Here is a 21,485-nt window from a genome sequence, read left to right as displayed (position 1 = left end):
GTTAAAATTAATACATCTGTGTAACACAGTTGGCTTTAAACTCACATGGTGTCTTGTCTTAGTCAACTGGAATGATGCAGTGTCAGTGTACTACCTATGAAGTACATAGCAGCTACCTGATGAGTTTCATGTAGTAGTAAATATTTCAGTAATTGCCTTGGAATCAGATTTTGGTCTTTCTTACTTAGGTTTTGATAGTGCTGTAGGACTCCAACAGGGGAGTCTCTAAGGCTGGAGCAGCTGGAGTCCATCTTCCAGTGGCGAAGGGACGTCCCAGCTGCAGAATAAGCTACTGGGCTGTCCATGCAGTGAAAATAGTAAACTTGAGAGAAGTGTGAAGGAATCATCTCAGGCTAAGCCATAGGTCTCCATTTGTCAAGAAATCCCTTGGTAACCTTGAATTACTAGTGTTAATATTTGCTAAAAGCACAGACTGGAGAGTGAGTGCTCTATAATGAAGAGGACAAATATTACTGCAGAGCAAAATGGGTCGCACCTCTGCTTCTCTTTTAACTGCACGGTTTGGTACAGCCAGAGGAGAAGTTACTCTCTAAGACTGAAGGCTGTAAACTGTTTTGTGAAGGTTGTTGGAATGCATCCTACAAAGCAGTAAAATGGAAAAATAAAGGTGTGTTTTAATGAATCTGATAATTGCTTGTTCAAAGAGCTCCCATAGTTACATGAAATCAAGGCACCTGTTTTATCTATAGTTGCTTATAAGCACAGATGGCAGGTTGATTGAGTTTGGTCCTCAGGGTAAAGCAGTTGCATGACTTACTGCTTTTACCCATGGAGCAGACTGCAGTGGATAGAGAGCTGCAGCTTTTGCTCGGGACAATGCTAGACACCAGTGTGCACCTCTGTCCTTTCCTTTCTGAGGCTGACAGCTGCTCCTGCCTTCTTTTCCCACTCTGCAGGTGTAAAGGATGTTGTGCTTGCGCAGTCTGTGAAAAGCCAGTTCCCTCTGGAAAGTCAGTTTAAATTAATTAGGTCTATTCTCTTAATTCCTCCATCATGGCGTTGCAGATTACTGGGCATCCGGTTTCATTTGGGGGCTTAATTCATGCTGTTTTTTCTTGAGTGTTGCATCTGTTGCCTCTTTCAGCCAGTATGAAATCCTCTCACAAAAAAAATACACTCATGAAACAGAGATATGTGAGATTTTCCTGACAAATGCTGTGGTCCAGAAGGGTCTTTCCCTTTCCTTGCACTGGCTGTAGTTCTGTATTTCCAGAGGTGAGTGGCTGACCATGGACGTTCACACCATTTCAGGTGCCAGAACCAAATCTTTTTAGTACTTCTGTGGTGAGGCTTTTTTTTCTAATTCCTGTTCTGTTTTGCACACTGTTAATTACAGCATTATTTTTTAATAGCTCTCTTGCATTGTTATTAATAGTAAGTCATTCTGATTCATAGTAAAAAAAAAAAAAGTGAAGCTGGTCTGTTAAAGACAACTTTAAATACTCTGCCCATCTGTTTCCTGTGCCACTTGAATTTTGAGCGTTTTTCTCAGCTTTGCTTTTCTTTGGCCCCTTTCCCCTCTTGAAATTTCCACACAGGGTTTTAGTAACTTTAATAGGAAGCTGTGGCATACATTTGGTAGTATCAGCTTCAAGTGCTGGGTTTGAGATATCTTTGTTCATCTGATCTTTTCCTCTCTACTGTCTGCTTTCTTCTCCATCTGCTTTGCTTTTTTAGTCCTGTTTCTCTAAGCATACAGGAGTTTCTCCTTCCTCTGTAGTTCCCCTTCTGTGAAGACCCTTCATACCCTGGCTTTACAGGGCTTTCTTTTGCTGTGGTAATTATCTTCTTGTGAGTACAGTAGCTTAAGTCGTGCTAATTCTGAACAGTGTCCCTTTTTCTTCAGGTTGTCTTTCTCATCTTTCTTGGCTCAGAAGGCACCTGAGAACTGTTTATCAATGCAAACTGAATTTTGTTGAAGTTCTCTTTGATTTTTAATACTTTACATTTGCTTTTCTCAATTTTATTTCTCAGTTTGGTACTGCAAAGATTATAGTTTTTTCTAATACCTACTATTCAGATTATAGTTTCACTGTGTATAACTGGTCTGAATTTGTGCAACTGTGGTCAGTAAATTTCTTTTGCTGATGGTGATTTTATTTCATGGTGTTCATGGGGGGGGTGTACCCCCCACCCACCCCTCCCCCCCCATTTGTTTGGTTTGGTTTGTTTGTTTGGGGTTTTTTTTGTAGGGACAGTAGGGTCTTGGCAAGAAGGGCATCAAACATTAAGCATTGGCCTGTGAATTGTTTGTCAAGTTGGATGATGCTTAAGCACAACTTCTGGATTGTTTTCTCGGTTTCTTTGAAGTTGCAGTCTCTTCTGGCATTAGACTTAACCTAGCACAGGGAATAAGCTGTGTTTGGGATTTTGACAAGTGTGCTTTGGAGACAGTTGTTAAATATGTCCCTGTCTGTACTGCTCTGATCTTCTGTCAGGGGAGACCAATCTATGAGTTAGAAAGCTGGTGTAAGCTCTGAACTGAATGAATGACTGACTTGTTTGTTGTGGTGAGCACCGGTTTCTCAGGATGCTCATCTTTGCTGCAGCTTGGGGTACATGAGGTGGTTGCTCGTTTTCTTTAAAGTGTCATTCAGTCTCATCTGATCTCATACCCTAAGTCCATCTTACTCATGGCTTGTGGTAGCTTGATTTGAAGCAGTGGTCTCACATGCCAGCATCCAGCTCTCCAGTGTTCCTCAGTGCCAGTATCACAGTTTCTCTGTTTGAGACAAACTCTGTTTCTGGGAGTTTCATCTAATGTGAGCCAGATGTGTTTTCTGCTGAAGACTTGTTACCAGAACAACTTTTCTGTAACCGGTGAGTTTTACAAAGATACATGACTACATTATGCATTAGAAAGATCCCATTTTGTGGGATGTTGAGATGAAGTAATGGCAGTTGGGGAAGGTTGGAAGAAGGATTTGAATAGCATTTAAAGTGAAGAATTTTTGGAGTAGCTGAGTCATTTTTAACAAAAATTTAAGGGATGGCTTTGTTAATACATACTTTCCTGGTGGCAGCAGCTGGATATTGAATATAGACTAAGCTCAGAATGTGGATTTTTCAGGTTTGGGCATTATAGGAAAGTTAACACATATGGTGGGGTATCCACATCTGGAAATCCCCATAGGAAGGCTGCAAATACAACAGGCAAGGTTCTCATTCAGGCATGCGTATGGGTGTTGACACAGCAACTTGTTCAGAGTAGGTCATTTCCTCTGTTGCTCAAACAAATGGATTGTGCAGCAGTGGCTCCTCCTGGCTTTGAAATTTTAAGTCAAGAGAGGGGTAGGTGGTTGTTCAATGTAGTGTCATTAGTGTAGTTGCAGTTGGTTTTGTGACTAAGCATTTTTTTAGCTGAAGCATTGTCATTTTCTGACTGTGCTCTGCCATGGTGCTGTGCACAGCACTACCAGACTGTGTTGTCTCAACTGCTGTGAATTGATATCCACCAGCCAGTGCTGACCTAGAAAGGTTCTTTGCTGTTCCGACTTGAAAACTGCTTTTTTTCTGTTAAATTTTGTCGAATGAGTCATACTTGCTTATATTTAAAATGGCTATATTTTTAACTCATAGTGGTGATGTTGCAGATTTGGCAGGAGAGCGGGAATTATTTTGGATAATATCAAATTATACACTGGGAATTCTTGATTAAAATATATGATCTTTATTTGCATGTTGAATTATGGCTTCTCCTTATACATCAGTATTTTGCAGAAGAAATTACACTAATATGTATTTATTTGTCAAGAATTGACAGAGGCAGCTCTGTTTCCTTTTAGGAATCTGGGTAAAAATGGCTTATCTAACAGTAGTATTCTATTGGATAAATGCCCACCTCCACGACCACCGCCTCCACCGTACCCTCCCTTGCCAAAGGACAAGCTGAATCCACCTACACCTAGTATTTATGTAAGTAAATCTCATGGTAGAAGTACATTGCTGACTGCCTTTCGTAAGTGTTTGGATATCTGAATTACATACCTGGAAAAATACATACCTGAAAAACAGCTTCAGAAATTTTTGAGGGTTTGTTAATACTCAGAATACTGGCAGAATAAGCAAAACAAGTCATTAGATACAATGCTCAGTGTTTCAAATACGTATGTACGGTTTTCGCAAGTGACACTTTAGGTATAAATGGACAAGTAATTATACTGTCCTAATGATTTCCTTCAAAATATAGTAAAAAAAAAAAGCTGGGGTGATCTTCAGAACAAAACATCATTGGGGAAAGGCAGGTTTTAGCTGCATAGTGTTTTCTTATGCAAGGGTTAAAACTTCTGTTCTAAAATTAAAGTTTCATGATATCTTTATGAAGAGTTTGAGCTAACTTCCTTAGTAACAGATGTCCACTTTCTTGAAAACAGAAGAATAAATTACAGTATGTCTGTAGAGCCAGCAAGAAAACCTCAAGTTAGTTTGGTCAGCTCAAATTGAGGACCAGAAGCAGTCAGCACTTTGGTTTGATACTACACAAGCAGTCTGCCTGAGATGAGAGCTAGATGAAATTGGAAGCAGTTGTGCGCAGAGGCGTAAGAAAATCAGTGCAACCTTTCTGTTTAATATGAGATGCACTGTAAGAGTAGTCTTTTTAATTACACTGCTTCTTGTATACATTATCTTTAGAGTTAGCTTTTTTGACTTCTTAGAAGAAAGTATATTATCTTGCTCTTCAAAGAATTCTGTAGATTTAGGGAATGTCCAAGAATAAGATAAAGAAAAAAACTGCGGGAAACCTAAATTGCAAATGCCAAAGTAGTGTGAGAATAATTCATTCCAAGAAATAAATTGTAATAACAAATTGATTTCAGGAGTGAACCCAGCTTTTAACATGGAAGGGGTTGTATGATGTAGTTGTTCATTCCCTACAAAGGCAGGAAAATGGAGAACATTCCTGTCTTCTTCCTGTTGTTTTTCTTTCTTCTGTTTTCTTTATTTTACAAATAAGGAGTCTAAATTCATCTGACATCTAATATTCCATTGCAATTTTACAGTTGGAAAATAAACGAGATGCTTTCTTTCCACCTTTACATCAATTTTGTACAAATCCAAACAACCCTGTTACTGTAATACGTGGCCTTGCTGGAGCGCTTAAATTAGGTAAGTTTAGTTTTTATGGTTTTTTTACTTCATTAAAAAAAAAAATTTTTTTTCAAAGGAAGTCTCATGTCTTAAAGGTGGATGTTTTACGTGTGTATTCCATGTAATTAGGGTAATGTGTCATTTCTTAGTTTGCTGCTGTTTCTAATCTTGATCATTTCAGAAGCCCCCAAAATCCAGCAGATTTTGTTGAGCACAGATTGGAGCTGAGCTGTGGATGTGGAAGTTTGTAGATAGCCTTTTTTTCCATTGAAAGCTGTGACTGCATGTCTTTGTGCTTAGATTTAATGATCTGTAATCTGACTGTGTATGATGTTTTGAACTCTGAGATAGAGGAATTATCACTGCTGGTAAGAAATGTGTTATCTGATGGAAGTGCATTAATAAAACTCAGGTCTAAAAAATATTTTATTGGTAATAGATTTAAAAATTGTTTTGCAGATTTGTTTACCGCAAGGCATGTCAAGTGTTTCTTGAAATACAGTCGATACAGTAGCTGCCAAGTTTTTTCTAAGCTTCAACTGCTGTGTCCACAAAAGCTTTTTGAGTATTAACCATGAGTGTTAATTATTAACCTACGGGTAGGCTGTGTTATGAAGGCTGGGATGGTTTAAACCTTTAGATACCTTTAAGTATTAATTTTTTTTTCTTCTATTATATTTTAACTGTCATTTATTATTTCCTATTTATTAGACCTAGGACTCTTCTCTACAAAGACATTGGTAGAAGCAAATAACGAACACATAGTAGAAGTAAGAACACAGCTACTGCAGCCAGCAGATGAAAACTGGGACCCCACTGGAACAAAGAAAATCTGGCGTTGTGAAAGCAGTAGATCACATACAACAATTGCTAAGTATGCACAGTACCAGGCCTCCTCATTCCAGGAGTCTTTAAGGGTAAGGCCATTGTTATTATTTAAGTTTTATTTTACAAACTGTATACTAAGTCTGAAACCACTGAAAACAAATGGAATCTGTTAAGGAAAAAGAGACATTTCCATTAGCATGAAGAGCACGGGTAAATTTAGAAAATCTGTTTTGAATAGAGGGTCAAATAGTATAGTGTTCCTCACAAATGCTTAATGTAAAACTTCATTTTTTCAGTTTAAAGCTTCTAGCTGTTACATACTTTAAAAGCTTATTAGCTTAAGTTTTTGTATAATAATGTCAATATCCGTATTAAAATAGCGAGAATTTAAGTTGCCTTTTTTTGTTTGTTTGTTTCCAAAACAAAACAACTTATATTGCTTCTAATTTCATGATTTCAAATCAGATAAATCAGATTTCTTTGTTCTTCATAGTATCCTGAATCAACTTGGATGTGGCTTACTAGAAGCTTGCACTCACACTTGTCTTTGTTTCCAAACATAACCATTTCCATTTAGTTTAAAAGTTGTTAGACTTATGTGACAGAGTGAAATACTTGAAATGTTACCTTATTACTTTTTAATATTTTTGCTGAAGTTAGTAAGCACATCATTGGAATTAGCTGTGGAGATTTCTCAGAAGCTTAAGTTACCTGGTTTTAGGCTAAGGTGGAACTAAGACAAAAAGATATTCTAGTTGTTAATTAGAAAATGGGTAAAACACCAATGTGGGGGATTGTCTATTGCAGTTTTCACTTCCATTGCACAAAAGCAGCAGTGGTTTCAGTAAGAAAGGAAAGAGAAATCCTGAATTTAAACTTCATGCATTGGAGAGAAAGATTAGAAATGAAGAAAATAATTAGTCATTGAAGAGAAGGGAGGTAGTTACTAGGTTTTGAGCAAGACTGATAATAGGGTGAGGAAAAGAAATGGGAATACCATTGGGAAGTTGGGGGCCCACTGAAGTAATCAAGAGCTTGGGACATAAATGGGCTTTTTGTTCTTTGCAGTAGTCATAAATTTAAGTGGGATATCGACTAAAGTTTTCTGGTGCCTCTTGAACAGTTGCACCAGTATAGTATTCTTGCACATTGTTCCAGAGCATTACTTCTCTGGAACATTATATATGTATATATATATATATATATATATATACAAGTTCGATAATGTACTCGACTGATACCATTCCAGCTTGTCAGCAGGAAAGCCTCAGCTTTGGATTTGCGCCAAGAAGTGAGCTGCAGTATTTTCTGATTTTTTCTCTGTTACAAATTAGTGTTAAAAATGCATCTATGAAATAATTTTCAGAATTACTATTTTAATTTTTCCCTTGCAAATGAGAAATAAAATGTACAATGTACATGTGTCATTTGTCTAACACTGCTTTTGCCTGTCCTTAGGTGACTTTTCACAGTGTTCAAATGAAAACTTTGTTTCTTCTTTCTACAGACACAATCCTCTTGGCTTGCCCTAAGTGATCCTTTTTTTTTTCATTCCTCTGACAACTGTTAACATTGCTTTTCTAACATGTCTTGCAGTATTTCGTAAATCCGTCATCGCTAGGTTCCTTTTTGTTTCTCTTTGTCCTTCATTCAAAAGATGAATAGGACTTTCTCAGGTACATAGGGCACTTTGAGATTTAACAGCAATCCCATTCAAAACCCTAGATCTTTGGATAGCCTCCAGGCAGTTCATTCCTTCTTTTTGTCTTATTCTTTTTCCTTCTATATACTTGCCAAAAAAGGAGTCTTTAGAATAGGGGTTTGAGTGCGCTCATCTCAAAAGATCAAGTGACAGCATTCAATATTGGTGAGATTTATTTTTTCACTAGTCATGGTCCTAGCTACTGCAGTGCTAAAATAGCATATGGCTATGAAAAATTCAAAAGATCTTACATAATGGATTTTATAAAATTAATTTTATAAATATTAGTCATCCTAGTTTCCTGTTGGGATACCTGCTTGACTTTGCTGGAAGGTAAATGTTCTAGTCTGAAAAAGTTAACAGTATTCCTTAAGATTGGATTCATGTTCACCTGCATAGTGATGCGAACCAATGCACTCATTTGCAACTGTAACGAAGGCTAATAGAAATATTTACAGTGTAGATATTTTCTGTTGTCCTGGCCTTAGCTTCACTGAATTTGTACCCATTCAGAATTTCTTGCAGTGGCTTTAGACTAATAACTTTTTCTTTCTCAACAGTAATAATGACATAAAATCTCAGATACAGATATTTTAAAGATTGTACCAGCATGTTGAAAGAAAAGTACTCATACCTGTATATTTTATGTATATATACATATCCTTGCTTTTCTGTATATTTATATAGATTAAAAAACCCCAACATTTCCACAATTGCATTTTATAGGAGGAAAATGAGAAGAAGAGTCATCACAAGGACCACTCAGATAACGAATCCACATCTTCTGATAAGTAAGTGTGATATAACTGTGATAATTTTGTCCTTGGTTTTCTGTAGTTTTTTACATAATTCCCATTTTCACATTCACCTGTTACATTTTTTTATATGCACAGCTCTGGGAGGAGGAGAAGAGGACCTTTTAAAACAATCAAGTTTGGGACCAACATTGACCTGTCAGATGACAAGAAGTAAGTTGATTACAGTTTCTCCTGCTCACGGTGATATTCTATAATATGGTGCTCCTTCTGGAAAACCAGTGTGTTCTGCTCAGAGATCAGTCAGTCTGCTGATAAACCCAGTTCCAGTTGCACACCCCATTTCACAATGAAATTCTTACCTTTGGTCTTTAAACTGTTGCTGTGAGTCCTTCTCCACTAAAATCTCTTTGCAAGCTTTTTTTTCCAGGATCCTTAAACATCCATCAGAAACTGTTCTTACTATTCTTCCTTCTAATACATTCCCTTTGTTTCATTCTGAGGCTTTAAATTATTTGCTTGCAACCTTAATTACATCTCACAATACCAAGTGTTAAGTCTTTGCACAGAAATTTTAAGATTAAAGGTTTTGGGTTGGTTTTGGTTTTTTTTTTTGTTTGCCTGGATTTTGTTTTTTTGGTTCCGTTTCCTTTTGTTCCTACTATCATCTTTTCTGTTTCCACTTTTTCTTAGCTCTTGATTGTTTATCCAGGAACAGGGTTCAAAATATGTAGTAAAAACCAGATCAGTACTTACCTCTGGGTAAACCATGATACCTCTCCCTCAGAAAAAAGGGAATAAATTGAGAGTTCTTTGGGCTGTATATCCTTCTGAGAGCAGATGAAGGTAGCACAGAAAAACATCAGGAGGTACTAGAAATACTCTGAGAGCATGGTTTTAGTAACCAGTAATAAATTTTTATTTGGTTCAATCTCTAGTTAGTATATATTTCCATAAAAGATCTAGCATGTCTGGGCTGCCAGTCCCACCAGCTGGAGTATGAAAATTCGGATCTACTTCAAGAGTAGATCTACTACTTAGAGGAAGAAGAATCTGTCCACTCAACTGTCAAAATACTTCTAAATATTACCACAATTCTAAAATTACGTAACACAAACCTGGGTGACATTTCAGAGATCTACACTGAAGTTCTGGGATTTTTGTGTTTGAAGATCTGTTTTTCTTAATGCAAGTATTCAGTTAGCATGTGCATGTTGTTACCTTCTTGGCCACAGCAACTGTGTGCACAGGGTAGGATGTGTTTAGACAGTCTTCTTGACATATGTTGTAGCATCATATCATTTGGCTCTTAAAAGCATGGTTAACAGTTTCTGACTGGCTGGCATGAGTGTGGGGAGAGTACAGCTCTGTTTTCACTTGGAAAGGATGTACACAGAGGTGTAAATTGCAAGCAGATTTTCCTGGCAGTATAGCAGCAGAGTGGCTAACTTTGAGAGTGAGTCCAGCCACCCTGGCTTTCAGCTCATTTAAATTTGGTAACTGTCAAGTAGGGGTACTGCACTGTCTCAGTTTCCCTCTTATTAGATGCTGTTACATGGCACTGGGTTGTCTGCTCCTTTATCTCCTATGCTAACAATTTTTTTGAAAATGTTTCTATTTCCCAAACTCTCTCAAGAGTTTTAGGGATTCACAGTTTGTCAATCTGCTATTTTGCTGCAGGTGGAAGTTGCAACTCCATGAACTGACAAAACTTCCTGCTTTTGTACGTGTGGTATCAGCAGGAAATCTTCTAAGCCATGTTGGTCATACCATCCTGGGCATGAATACAGTGCAGCTGTACATGAAGGTTCCAGGAAGCAGAACACCAGGTGAGTATAATATCTTAGCATGAAAAAAATGAGGTTCTCCTGCTGTGGTATTGATCTAACTGCACTGCAGATTTCCATGTCTTACAGCATGCCTAAATGTGATGGAATTGTACAAACTCAGTATTTTTTTAGTGTCCTGTTTAACTGAACTGTGCACATATGAAGTACTAAATTACCTTATAGTGGAAATTCCTGGATTTCTGCAGTGCTAGGTAATTACCATACTAACGTCTTGCACGCAATACTGGATTCTTTAAAGGGAAAAAAGAAGATGGGTTTATATAATTGGACATTACTTATATTTTATACACATTGAAAGTTTTTATAGGTTTCCACAGTAGGTCTTGTGCAATCATAGAAATTGGTACACTTTCGCTTTTCAGATTCCTTACTGGCTGAGGATAGGACTCAACCCTCCATACTGAATAGTGCTGTGTTAGGACACTGGACTGAGACTTAAGGGATCTGGACTAAATTACAGCATTTGTTTTTTCTGAAGTACAACTTCAGAAAATTCCACTAGGGATTATGGCTTAGTTTTTGAGTTGTCAAAAGAAGATAAAACACTGGCATTTCTACATTGATTTTGAAAGCTCTTTCAGAAAGATTTACTTACTACTTGTCTGTTTAGTGCCTGGAGTCACAACTTCTGCTCCTGACTGGGACTGTCAAGAGCTATCATAAAAGGCAAAATCTAAGCTTTAGTATCTTGAAGCATTTTTATTTCTATAGAAAGGGAACTGCTGAAATACTGGTCGGATTCACAAGATCGATAGCTCAAATTTTTCATTTCCCACAAACTAACAAAAGCAGAATTTTATTGTCACTGGTAGCTTAATTGCATTTGTTAACACTGTGAAGTACCTAAATAGTGTGCATGTCATAAAAAAATCTGTACAAAAACTTGAACTGTGATGTAGGGGGTTTAGTGATAGTAGCTGTTTATTTTCATAGTATTACTTTGACAGATCAGCCTTACATAAAGTGTTTATTTTCCTCTACATTTCAGGTCATCAGGAAAATAACAACTTTTGTTCAGTAAACATAAATATTGGTCCAGGTGACTGTGAATGGTTTGTTGTCCCTGAAAGCTATTGGGGTGTCATGAATGACTTCTGTGAAAAGTAAGCTGGGTGTGCTGTTTGTTTCTATCAAGTTCTCTGTGCTTTTGTCAGACCTAATGGGGGGAGATTACTGAGGGTGTTTTAAGTGGACATTATTTTATGGTGTTTCCATGTAGTCAGAAAAGTACTTTAAGTCAAAACACAAAATCTAGAGTTGGGAGTTTGTTTTGGTTTTCTGAGGAGTGATGGGGTATTTTCCTGGAGATGCATGCTGTTAATCTTATTATGTTTCATGTACATGGTGTACACTGGTATTTTGGCATGGTTTCTTGCTGCATCTATAAGGAGGGTTTAGTTTACTCAGACCCCAGGAGGTGTCATGGCATGGTTTGCCATATTTGTAGCTTGCCTGAGGAAGTTGAGGTGCTCTGACAGTCAGGGAGACACTCCAATATTGGGATTTCTGTGTGCCTGCACATGCACCCTCCAAAAAAAAACAACAAAAAAGAGGTGGAGGAGGAGGAATTGTGTCCCCTGATCATGCTAATACTCAAACCGTAGCCTCTGAAGCTGATCTTACAGGAGAATTTTTGTTTCTCATCTTGTGGAGTTAAAACTGGACTAAGCTCTTGACATTTCTTCAGAGCTTTTCCAGGGCTCTGCAGATTCATCTCAGTGTCTCTGAGCTCTCTATCTTCTTCCTGTCTACTGTCAACTGTTCTTATTTCATCTACTTGTACAAAGATTAGCCACCTCAGAATTGTAATTCCACTGATTCAGTTGCAATGTCTCTGATGACAACATGCATTTTACCCTCATGATACTGTCCTTTGATGGTGACAGAGAATCTAATATCTTGGTAACCTCATAAAATGTCTAGAGTGCCTGATAGAGGCACTGAATTGTCTTTCTTGAAAACTGTGAATTACGAATATCTCTCATGATGCGGTGTAAAAGCAGGATAAAATCGGGGTAAAGATGGTAAAGAAACGTGTGTTGCATAACCATAGTGGAAGAGTTAATCTTTAGGAAATCTATATGGAGGTGTTTTTCCAGTACTTCTCAGGAGGGTCAACATTTCTTGGCTGAATGTAGCACACACCTTTGAATCACAGTTGAGATGGTGCTAAGGGGTTGCTTGTTGCATGGGTAAGCTTCACATACATACACTGACAGTAGGAGTCCATGGTTGGCATTGTTCAGAATGGAAGACATTCTTAAGAGCTGGTATGGTCTATATATGAAATCAGTCACTGGTCAAAAATGCAGTATTTGGCACCAGTGTCACTAGATCTGAGCAATGATTTCGCTACCTCAGCATTAATAAAATACTGGGAAATAGTAGAACTTAACTGGAAGCCATAAACTGACTTCACACAGGAGCTAGATGGTTTAGTGTTTTAATTTATTGCAGGATATGAAATATGGAATTAGGATCAGGAATTTCATAGATTAAACTTTCCTTTTGACTTGTCCTCCTGGGTCACTGATTAGATGCAGCAAGTGTTTATCATGGTGATCAGTTTTTACAGGTAATTTCATTGAAGTATCACTGTTTGCTGATAAATGCTGAAGTCTTCATTTTTCTTGTTGTTTCAGGAATAATATGAATTTTCTAATGGGATCTTGGTGGCCAAACTTGGAAGACTTGTATGAAGCCAATGTCCCAGTTTATAGGTTTATTCAAAGACCCGGGGATTTGGTGTGGATAAATGCTGGCACTGTTCATTGGGTTCAGGCTATCGGCTGGTGCAACAACATTGCATGGAATGTTGGCCCTCTTACAGGTATGGCTGAATAGTGCCTGTGCTGAACTACATAATGAGGTGATAGCATACTACTTACGCCGTGGAACCTACCATTTCTTACTAATTTGCCATGTTGTTTTACTAGATTTAAAAAAACCCAAACAAACAACCCAAAACTGTACTGTATTTTAAAACATGTGTTGAAGCTTTGAATAATTCTGCTGGTAAGAGGAAGCAGCACGAATGCAGTCTTTGCGCTTGCTCATTTAATATGCTTGTAAAAATTAACAGCTGTCTAGCAAACACTAGCAGAATAAAATGTTTATATTGAATTCATACACTCTCATAGGCCATTTCTTAGCTTTTTTTCTTAAAATTTGTTCTGCCCAGCAGACTGCACTGCGGATTGCGTATGAATTTAAGCACTTGTGCGGTCTTAATGTTTTGGGGACAGTGGCTACCTAATTGCTTTCTAGTGAAATCATCAGGAAATTAGAACAGTTGTAAAATTTTGTTAATAAAGGATTATTAGGTTTTTCAGACTTACTGCTCTAGAAGTCTTTAGTTTTGAACCATGATCTTGGAAAGTTTTTAGATGCAAGAATGAAGGGAAATTTTTCAGCTAAAATGATTGTGAATCATTTGAAGAGAATGTACTTCCAAACCCCCCTGTTTTCTTAAAGAGTTTTAAGGTGCGTCCTCATTTCATTATGGTGCAATAAATGGTATATCCAGGATTGTAAGATTGACTGATACAGAACTCACATGTTCAGCCACAGTAAATTTTGCCAAACATTTCTTTTAAAAGGGTGGGGTGAGTAGGCTGCATAATGAAAAAGTTAGACCCATTGCAACAAATCTCTCAAGGTGTAGTCTTTATTTTCAAGACAAATTATATACTACAGCATTGTGAAATTATAATAGAGTGAATAGAGATTCAGACATTTCAAGTTCAGGCTCTATGTTCATCATAGAAATTGAACACTTGTCAGTAACTTCACTGGTAGTTGTTGCTGCTGTGGTATTGTGTGTTCTTTAGCATCATAAATGCACTTTGTAAAAGAAATTCTGTAGAATTCAAGTGTAGTTGGAATGAATGGGTCATTAAAAGATACAGCCTTAAAAGATATAAATTTGAATTATAATCAAGTTATTTTTGCTGCAGCTGATACTTATTTTTTAATTTCACTAATTGCTTCTGAAATTTTGTTTTTGTACAGCCTGTCAATATAAATTGGCAGTGGAACGGTACGAGTGGAATAAACTGCAGAGTGTTAAGTCCATAGTACCCATGGTTCATCTTTCATGGAATATGGCTCGAAATATCAAGGTCTCAGATCCAAAGCTTTTTGAAATGATAAAGTAAGTTTTATTTATTTGAACATTTACTGTACCTTTTTCCTCTTCAAGCATAAAACAGTAATTGATTTGTAAGTAATCCATTATAAGGATTAATAAGACTTCTGTTCCTGAGAATCAAGCCAAATTTGGTTTGTATTCTGTTTTTCAAAGAATCAAGATATTACTAATTTTACTATGTTTTAATTGCTACTCTTGCACAGCTTCAGAGCGATATAATTTACTTTCTTTTTAAATATGCCATAGCCTTTGTGCAGCAGTTTACAGACACGATTGAATTAGATGACAAAAACTGTTCAGAATACTTACTGTAAGAAAAAAAAAAACAGGTCATCAACCCAAATATTAGAGTGTTTAGTCATTTTTACAGCAAAGTTAAACTTAGTTTTATATTTCTAGAACCTCTAGTTAGTGCTCACATTCTGTAATTTGGAGATTCAGTGTAAATGCTTTAAATACAGTCAAGTAGGAATTTGAAAGCCTCCTACCCTTTGCTTTTTCTTTTGAACAATGAATTACTTGATGTGCAAAATGATAATTGAGTTTAGTGACAGTTTCTGGATGCATACTCCAAAATGCAGGAATAGTCCAGGCTTGGAGCATCTTTAGTAATTTTCTTCAAATAGTGCACCTTCAAGCAAATACCGCGTATTTCATGTTGCAGCACCATTATACCTAGACTGAGGGATGAATAAACAGTTCACCATGTATCATAGGTTTGTCCTAAAAAAGTGGGGAATTAATTCCAAAGCAAATTAATTATCATGAGAATACTCTGGTAGCAGCAGTCCAGTTTCCTTAAGCCTTAGCCAAGGAGCATCTAGCTTGAGCACGTCTTCAATATTATCAGCATACTGGATCTACAAGAATTGAATCCTTTTTATAATATGGCTTGAAGTGGACCTTTAGAAAAAAGTGTGGGTTAACATACAAAAAAGGGCAATGAAAAATAATTTCTTTTTTTCCCCAGTAGGATTTATTGATGACATCTGAGTGAGACACCTTTTACAGCAGGATTTTATTTTAGGCTTGAACATCTGTATTGCAGAACAGTAAAATTGGTAAAATGATAACATAAGAACCAAGAATGTTGGAAGTTTAAGACAAGTTTGTAGTCGCTGCAAAGCTGGATTTTGGAATAACATTTTATGTGAATAGTTCCTTAAAAAGCTAATAACTAATATCTAGGGTAGAGAAAGCCTTTGCTGAAGGCTTGACTGTCTTGCCCCTTCAAATGAGCTGTTAGTGTTCAGATTCATAGTGTCACAGAAGGGAGAGGAGAAACTGAAGAGATATAGTGAGAAATAGGGGGAAAAGAAGCAGGGTGTGGGAGGGAGGAAGCTAAAATGTCCATTAAAAAAAAAAAATACCAAAAAAACCCACGGCACAAACATATTTCACAATTATCTTTATATATCTTCCCAAGCCCAGCAGGCATCTGCTCAGAGCAGTTCTAGAATGTTTTTGGCAAAGTAGGATTTTGATATTTCAGCCACCTGTATTTTGCATTTGCACAAGTTTGGGGGCTTTTGCCGTGGTTCAGGTTTAAAAAGAGAAAACATGACTGAGCATAGTATCCTTTTCCAAGCGAGCTTACAATATTGTGAAGAAACACAGAAGACAACATGGTAGTTTCCTGTCATCTTGCTGGCTGACAGCAGCTCAGCCGTTCCTAATAAGACGGCTTTTAAGGTGTAGATTTAAAATAAACAGAGATGCTAAGGAGTGGATACAAAATTAGGTCTTGCATACGTTTGTGTTTTCCAGTCTACTGATACCATTTCCAGTTTACTTGGATAAAGTCTTCCATCCAAGTTAGTTGTCAGCCAAATCCCAAGTACCATGCTATGTGTGCAAAAGGAAGAGCCAATATTGAGCTCTGGTTAAATACATCTAGTAGCAGTGACATGAGAAAACTTCTTTATTGTGGCCACTTCTAAATCATGGTATAGCTGTTCCTAGAAATAGGTGTCACCAGAATACACAGTCTAGTTAGTATCTGACCTTGGCTTTGTAAGCGTACTGGAAATGCGTAAACCTTCATGCATAACTTTCTTGTGGACTGCTTGTCTGCAGGAAAATAGTACCAGCTGGCAAGTAGCTGCTGTCCACTTTTCGTGGATTTTACTATGTACAAAATAGAGACATTTGTGTTTATATATATATGTGTGTGTGCGTGTACGCGGGTGTATAAAAACACTTAAGAAATAGTGATTTCTGATACAGCTGGTTGAATTCATCTTGAATAGCTGACTTCTCATTTGTCACCAGGAAAAAAATATATCGGTGACACAGCTGTCGTCTTCTTGCCAAATACAAAGTCTCTATCTAAAATTGCACACTGAAGATACCTGAAGTCTTCAGGCAGTTTGACTTCTGTCTCTGAGGCTTTTTAGGTATCAGAATAGTACAAAAGAATATAGCTCTTAGAAAATAATAAAAAGTAATTTGTAATTCCAATTTGAAAGATAAATACAAATATGTCTTACTTGGTTATGTGAAAGGAACCACTACAGAAAAAAGTAAAGTTAAAATTCACGGATACATATAAATATTAGGAAGCAGGTAAATAATTAAAAGAAATAGAATAGCACTAGGGAAAAATAATAGGAGACTTTGCTTTTGGAAGAAATCTGAAATCTCCTTACATTTTAGTTAATGTGCACTTCAGTGCTCTCTTGCTAGATAAAAGAGCAAAAACTGAAGCTTTCCTCATGAGATTTTTTTAAAGATATTAACAGTGGAATCATGAGCAGGACCACAGGCAGACAAAATGATGTAAAACTTGACTGAGGGACCCTCAAGAAAAGAAAAAAATAACTGCAGGCCTCTCAGATGGAAGCCAGAAGGACTTTTAAAAATGCATCTGAGGAAGAGAAAAATTTTAGAGGTAGTGGGAACATTGTAATAAAGGCTTAAAAAATTAATTCCAGAGTAACTGAAATACTAAGTTCTTTTACAAAAATAGTTCTAGAAACGTAAAAGAACATGACATGGGAGAGAGGATTGTTACAAAATCATGAAGCCAGATAAAATACATTTTGGATTCAGTAGGGAAGATACATTACTGAAAGGTATAAAGAGGTCAGTTATGCATTGCCATTGGGATGGTCTCCACAGTTCTAAAGGTTTCACTGGATCTGAATATTCAGACAGGTTTTTTACTGCCCTTCTAGAATAAATCAGGACATCTTCCTGATGTCCATTTTAAATTGTACTTTTAAATACTTGAATTTGACTGAATGTGAGATAGTCATACAGTTTACAGCTTGATGAGCTGTTCAGTTCTCTTCGAGTTTGGTATATGAAAACATGATGTTTGATACAGAAACATGCATTCATTTTTGCATTATTCTTACGGTAAGGGTATTAATGAAGCCATAGACTTGGTTTGAGTGAAGATGAATGGTCTGAGTGGAAAACAACAAGAAGGGAATATCTCAAAGTAAGCCTAAAATTCTGTTAATTACTTGGAAATACATGAAAGAAACATTTTTATTTTTCTTTAATACAGATTTATATATTATATCTTTAAGGCTTTAAAATAGGAGAAGGATTGATCAAGTTTGAAAATATTTTGATAGAACTCTTGAGCACTTTGTTTTCTGTCCAGTGTTTATTATTCCCCTTGCATTTTTTCAGTCTTCCTTTTGCATCTAATGAGTAGTAATATAACCACCCTGTGGAGGAGATTAAAGGCTGCAAAGGCTGCAGCCCAAATAAATAGGATAGCTGAAAGCTAAAAATTATTGTAAATCACATTGTAATTTAGAAATCTGGCGACCTACTTTGCCAACTTCTTTTTAGAGAATGTATGTAGCTCAGTGCTAGAAAACAAGTTAGATTTTTCTAGTACAGAAGAGAACTGTATAAAACTATGAAGATAAAATTGGGGTTTTTGCAGGGGAACTGGGAGTTGTTGATTTGAGTTTGACATTTGACCAGTTCTTGTCTTTATGTCTTTTTTTTTTTTTTTTTTATGAAGGGACTGATTTTTCTAATACCTATTCTTTTTTGTTCTACATGGAAGAAAATATTTTATATTTCATTTTTAAAAGGATTTTACTTACACTGTATGTAAAGATTTTCTCTCAGGACTTGCAGTAGCTGAAAGTCTAGTAGTGCTGAGGGAGTAATAGGGTTTTTAGGATGTAAGTTAAAGCAGTTCTTTGGATTAGGCTGTAGTCATTTACACAAAATGTAAACAGTTTGAACTTAGAAGTTTGAACTAGCTTTTTGATAATAAATTCAGTGTTCAAAATAAAATGCATTAATTGCTTTCAAAAACACGTTGGTTTATTGTGCTTAAAAAAAGAGCGTCCCTGCATTCCAGTCAAAAATGAAAACATAAAGTTTGTTTGCAAGGCCAGGGGCAGTACGGAAAGGTCCATAATCATGTAGTTTGACTTCTACCTAAGTCATGAGTCCGGTGATTCTTAGTAGCCAGCTGTTTCTGAAATTGCACAGGAAGAGGAAATGCCAGGTACAGGGCGTTGAAAGAAATTTAATCCTGTTTGAGTCTTCCTATAAAGTTTAATACAGAACTGAATATACAACTCGTTTTGCTTACAGGTACTGCCTGTTAAGAACTCTTAAACAGTGTCAGACACTGAGGGAAGCTCTAATTGCTGCAGGAAAAGAGATTGTTTGGCACGGGCGAGCAAAGGACGAGCCAGCTCATTACTGTAGCATTTGTGAGGTCAGTAAATACATGTGTGGGGCATGTGTGCTATTATAATAGTTATTTAAATTTTGTCCTGTCTTCTGTTGTTGCTATATTTATATTGCTTTTAAGTTGCAGCATCTACTGTATACTAACAGCACATATATGTGATGCTGTACAGGCTTCAAAGAGCTTTATCAAGCTGTTTTTCTAGACATAGGCTGCAGTCTGTTCCACAGTACTTCCACAGCATTGCTACTCACAAGGTCAATTTTCAGTTCTCAGTTACTATTAAAAGTTGTTATCCCTTCCTGCATAAAATTCAGTCTGCTCAGCTTCATTTTGAAGGTGTATCTGTCTTCATTTCAGAAGTCAGCAGCCCCAGAAGAGAGGCAATTTAAGTGCATTTTCTTCACAGGGACACACCTTTTTGCTTTCTGTTAATAATATCTTTAAAGTATTGGATAATAGTTTCCATGAAGCTTAACAGGAAGTAAAGTTTTCTTACCTCCTGAGAATGGGTTTCTAGTCCTACTCTGACTGAGCCTCTTGGGTAGGACAGGCACATGACTGAGTAGTAAGGAAATAAATCATTAACTTCTTTTGCAGACAAATTTAAAAAGTTGTAAATCCCCACCTTACTGAGTGGCCCCTGTTCAGAGTATGAATCATGCTTTGCCTGTATTGACCACAAGCTTTCCCACAGCACTGTTCATGCACACATCGTAAGTGCAATACTAGTGGGTTTGGAATATTTCACTTGCCAGAGCCTTAGGATAGATTTTCCCTGAACAAATGTAATTTTTCTCTTCTCATGCACAGGTTAAGGTTGTAAATTTCGAAGAAAATATAGTTTCATGGTTTAACTTCTAAAAAATCAAACTGTAACTGTTGACTTTCTGTTTCCTGTCTAATAGGTGGAAGTCTTTGATCTGCTTTTTGTCACTAGTGAGAGCAATTCTCGAAAGACCTATGTCGTACATTGCCAAGACTGTGCAAGAAAGATAAGCACGAACCTGGAAAATTTTGTGGTGCTAGAACAGTACAAAATGGAGGACTTGATGCAAGTCTATGATCAATTTACATTAGTAAGTCAAATTAATAAGTGGGTGCATAAATACATTATTTGTAAAGCACTTGTAGACTGTCTTGGTACTCCATTGTATGAGTACTGTGGACTTGATTCAAATGGAGGTATGGGTTGTGTGTGATATTTGCTGAACAAAACACTGAAGAGTCAGAATTATGTGAAATAGTACAGTAACTTACTGCAGAACATAACCACTGAGTTATCAGGAAAAGTATGATGTTACAATTCATAAAGTTGTGGCTTTAAAAATCCAATAGAGATCACCTGAAGACCATAACTGGATCAGATGGAGATGGGAAGAATCAGGACAGTGAAGCTTGGAGAAACTAGCACCAGGTTCAAGAGCATCTCTAATACATTGGTTGTGGTATGAAGTCAGTATAGCAGCAGAGCATCCTATGCACTCAGACCCCTTCTTTCCCCTTCCTTTTCCCCACCCATCCCCTCCCAAATCAGCACTGTCCTTCTGCTTAGCAAGTGGATGCTCTCAAACAGTTCTGTCTTTTGGCTTGGGGCCTCCTTTGCATTTCAGTTTAAAGCAAAAAGCCTCTTTGCCATTATAGCTTTCTGCTATATATGGCAGCCTCCTGCTTTGAACTATGTCAGCACAACTGTCTTAACATTTCACCCAGGTTTCATTGTTTCAGGCAAAGATGGTTTGTTTGTAATCACAATGAAAGTGATGCTGGATTTTGTTCATAAGCCTTGCCTTTCCGTCAGAGAAAACAAACAGTGGACTAAGTGTTACAAGAATTTCATGTCAAATTAAATACAACAGCCCAGAAGTGGCTGTGTCTTTTGATTCATTTCCAGGTGCTGCAGAAAATGTATGTCTAGACAGTTATTTCATGTAATGCTAGCATGATAAGTTGTGACCTTTTGAGCCAAGGCCTCAGGGTTCAGCAGTAGAGGCTGGCAAATGTGCGGGACCACATCCTCTGAGTTTAATTCTTTTCATTGGTCCTACAGAGCCTGAGGTGGCTGAACTTCAGTTCATACTTCTAGGAGGCCATTGTCATTACAGTTGGTGAAATACAGAAATTTCAAAGTGATGTTATAGAAAAGCATATAAATAACCTGTTCTGAGATACGTCATCCAGTTGAGTGGAAATGGGCAAGAACGTTTTTGTGCGGACAAGAGGGGAGAGGGAAGGGTATTTTGTTGTCTGTGTTTATAACATTATATAGGTAACAGTTACATTGTCCCTAGAACAAGGGTTCTCAACCTGTGAGTGGCTCCCCCTCCCACAAGCGCCTGTACTTGCAGCCCTGAAGGGCATTAATGATTGTCCTTCTGTGAAATTGGTGTGCACACTCATTTCTTTTAAAGGGGATACA

The 21,485-nt window shown here is 37.1% G+C and overlaps 1 protein-coding gene across 19 annotated transcripts in view; it reads left to right on the top strand.

Annotated features, from left to right (window-relative positions):
- KDM6A (lysine demethylase 6A) overlaps positions 1-21,485 on the top strand; it is a 158,690-nt gene that overhangs the window by 133,607 nt on the left and 3,598 nt on the right. For 9 of the 19 annotated variants that reach the window (XM_057405061.1, XM_057405055.1, XM_057405057.1 and 6 more), the window contains 11 exons: positions 3,807-3,936; positions 5,022-5,127; positions 5,821-6,026; positions 8,366-8,430; positions 8,533-8,607; positions 10,075-10,223; positions 11,233-11,347; positions 12,887-13,074; positions 14,256-14,397; positions 18,967-19,093; positions 19,975-20,398. In XM_057405061.1, coding sequence (XP_057261044.1) covers positions 3,807-3,936; positions 5,022-5,127; positions 5,821-6,026; positions 8,366-8,430; positions 8,533-8,607; positions 10,075-10,223; positions 11,233-11,347; positions 12,887-13,074; positions 14,256-14,397; positions 18,967-19,093; positions 19,975-20,268 — 1,597 coding nt within the window. In that variant the 3' untranslated portion in view covers positions 20,269-20,398. The other 10 variants (XM_057405065.1, XM_057405054.1, XM_057405066.1 and 7 more) reach the window with 4 other exon arrangements.

This window comes from Pezoporus wallicus, unplaced genomic scaffold, assembly GCF_028554395.1.
Source record: "Pezoporus wallicus isolate ANWC-B61680 ecotype Strahan unplaced genomic scaffold, APGP_CSIRO_Pwel_v1 contig_1739, whole genome shotgun sequence".
NCBI lineage: Eukaryota > Metazoa > Chordata > Aves > Psittaciformes > Psittacidae > Pezoporus > Pezoporus wallicus.
The sequence above is the reverse complement of the archived record's forward strand: the minus strand, read 5'-3'. Positions and strand labels throughout refer to the sequence as shown.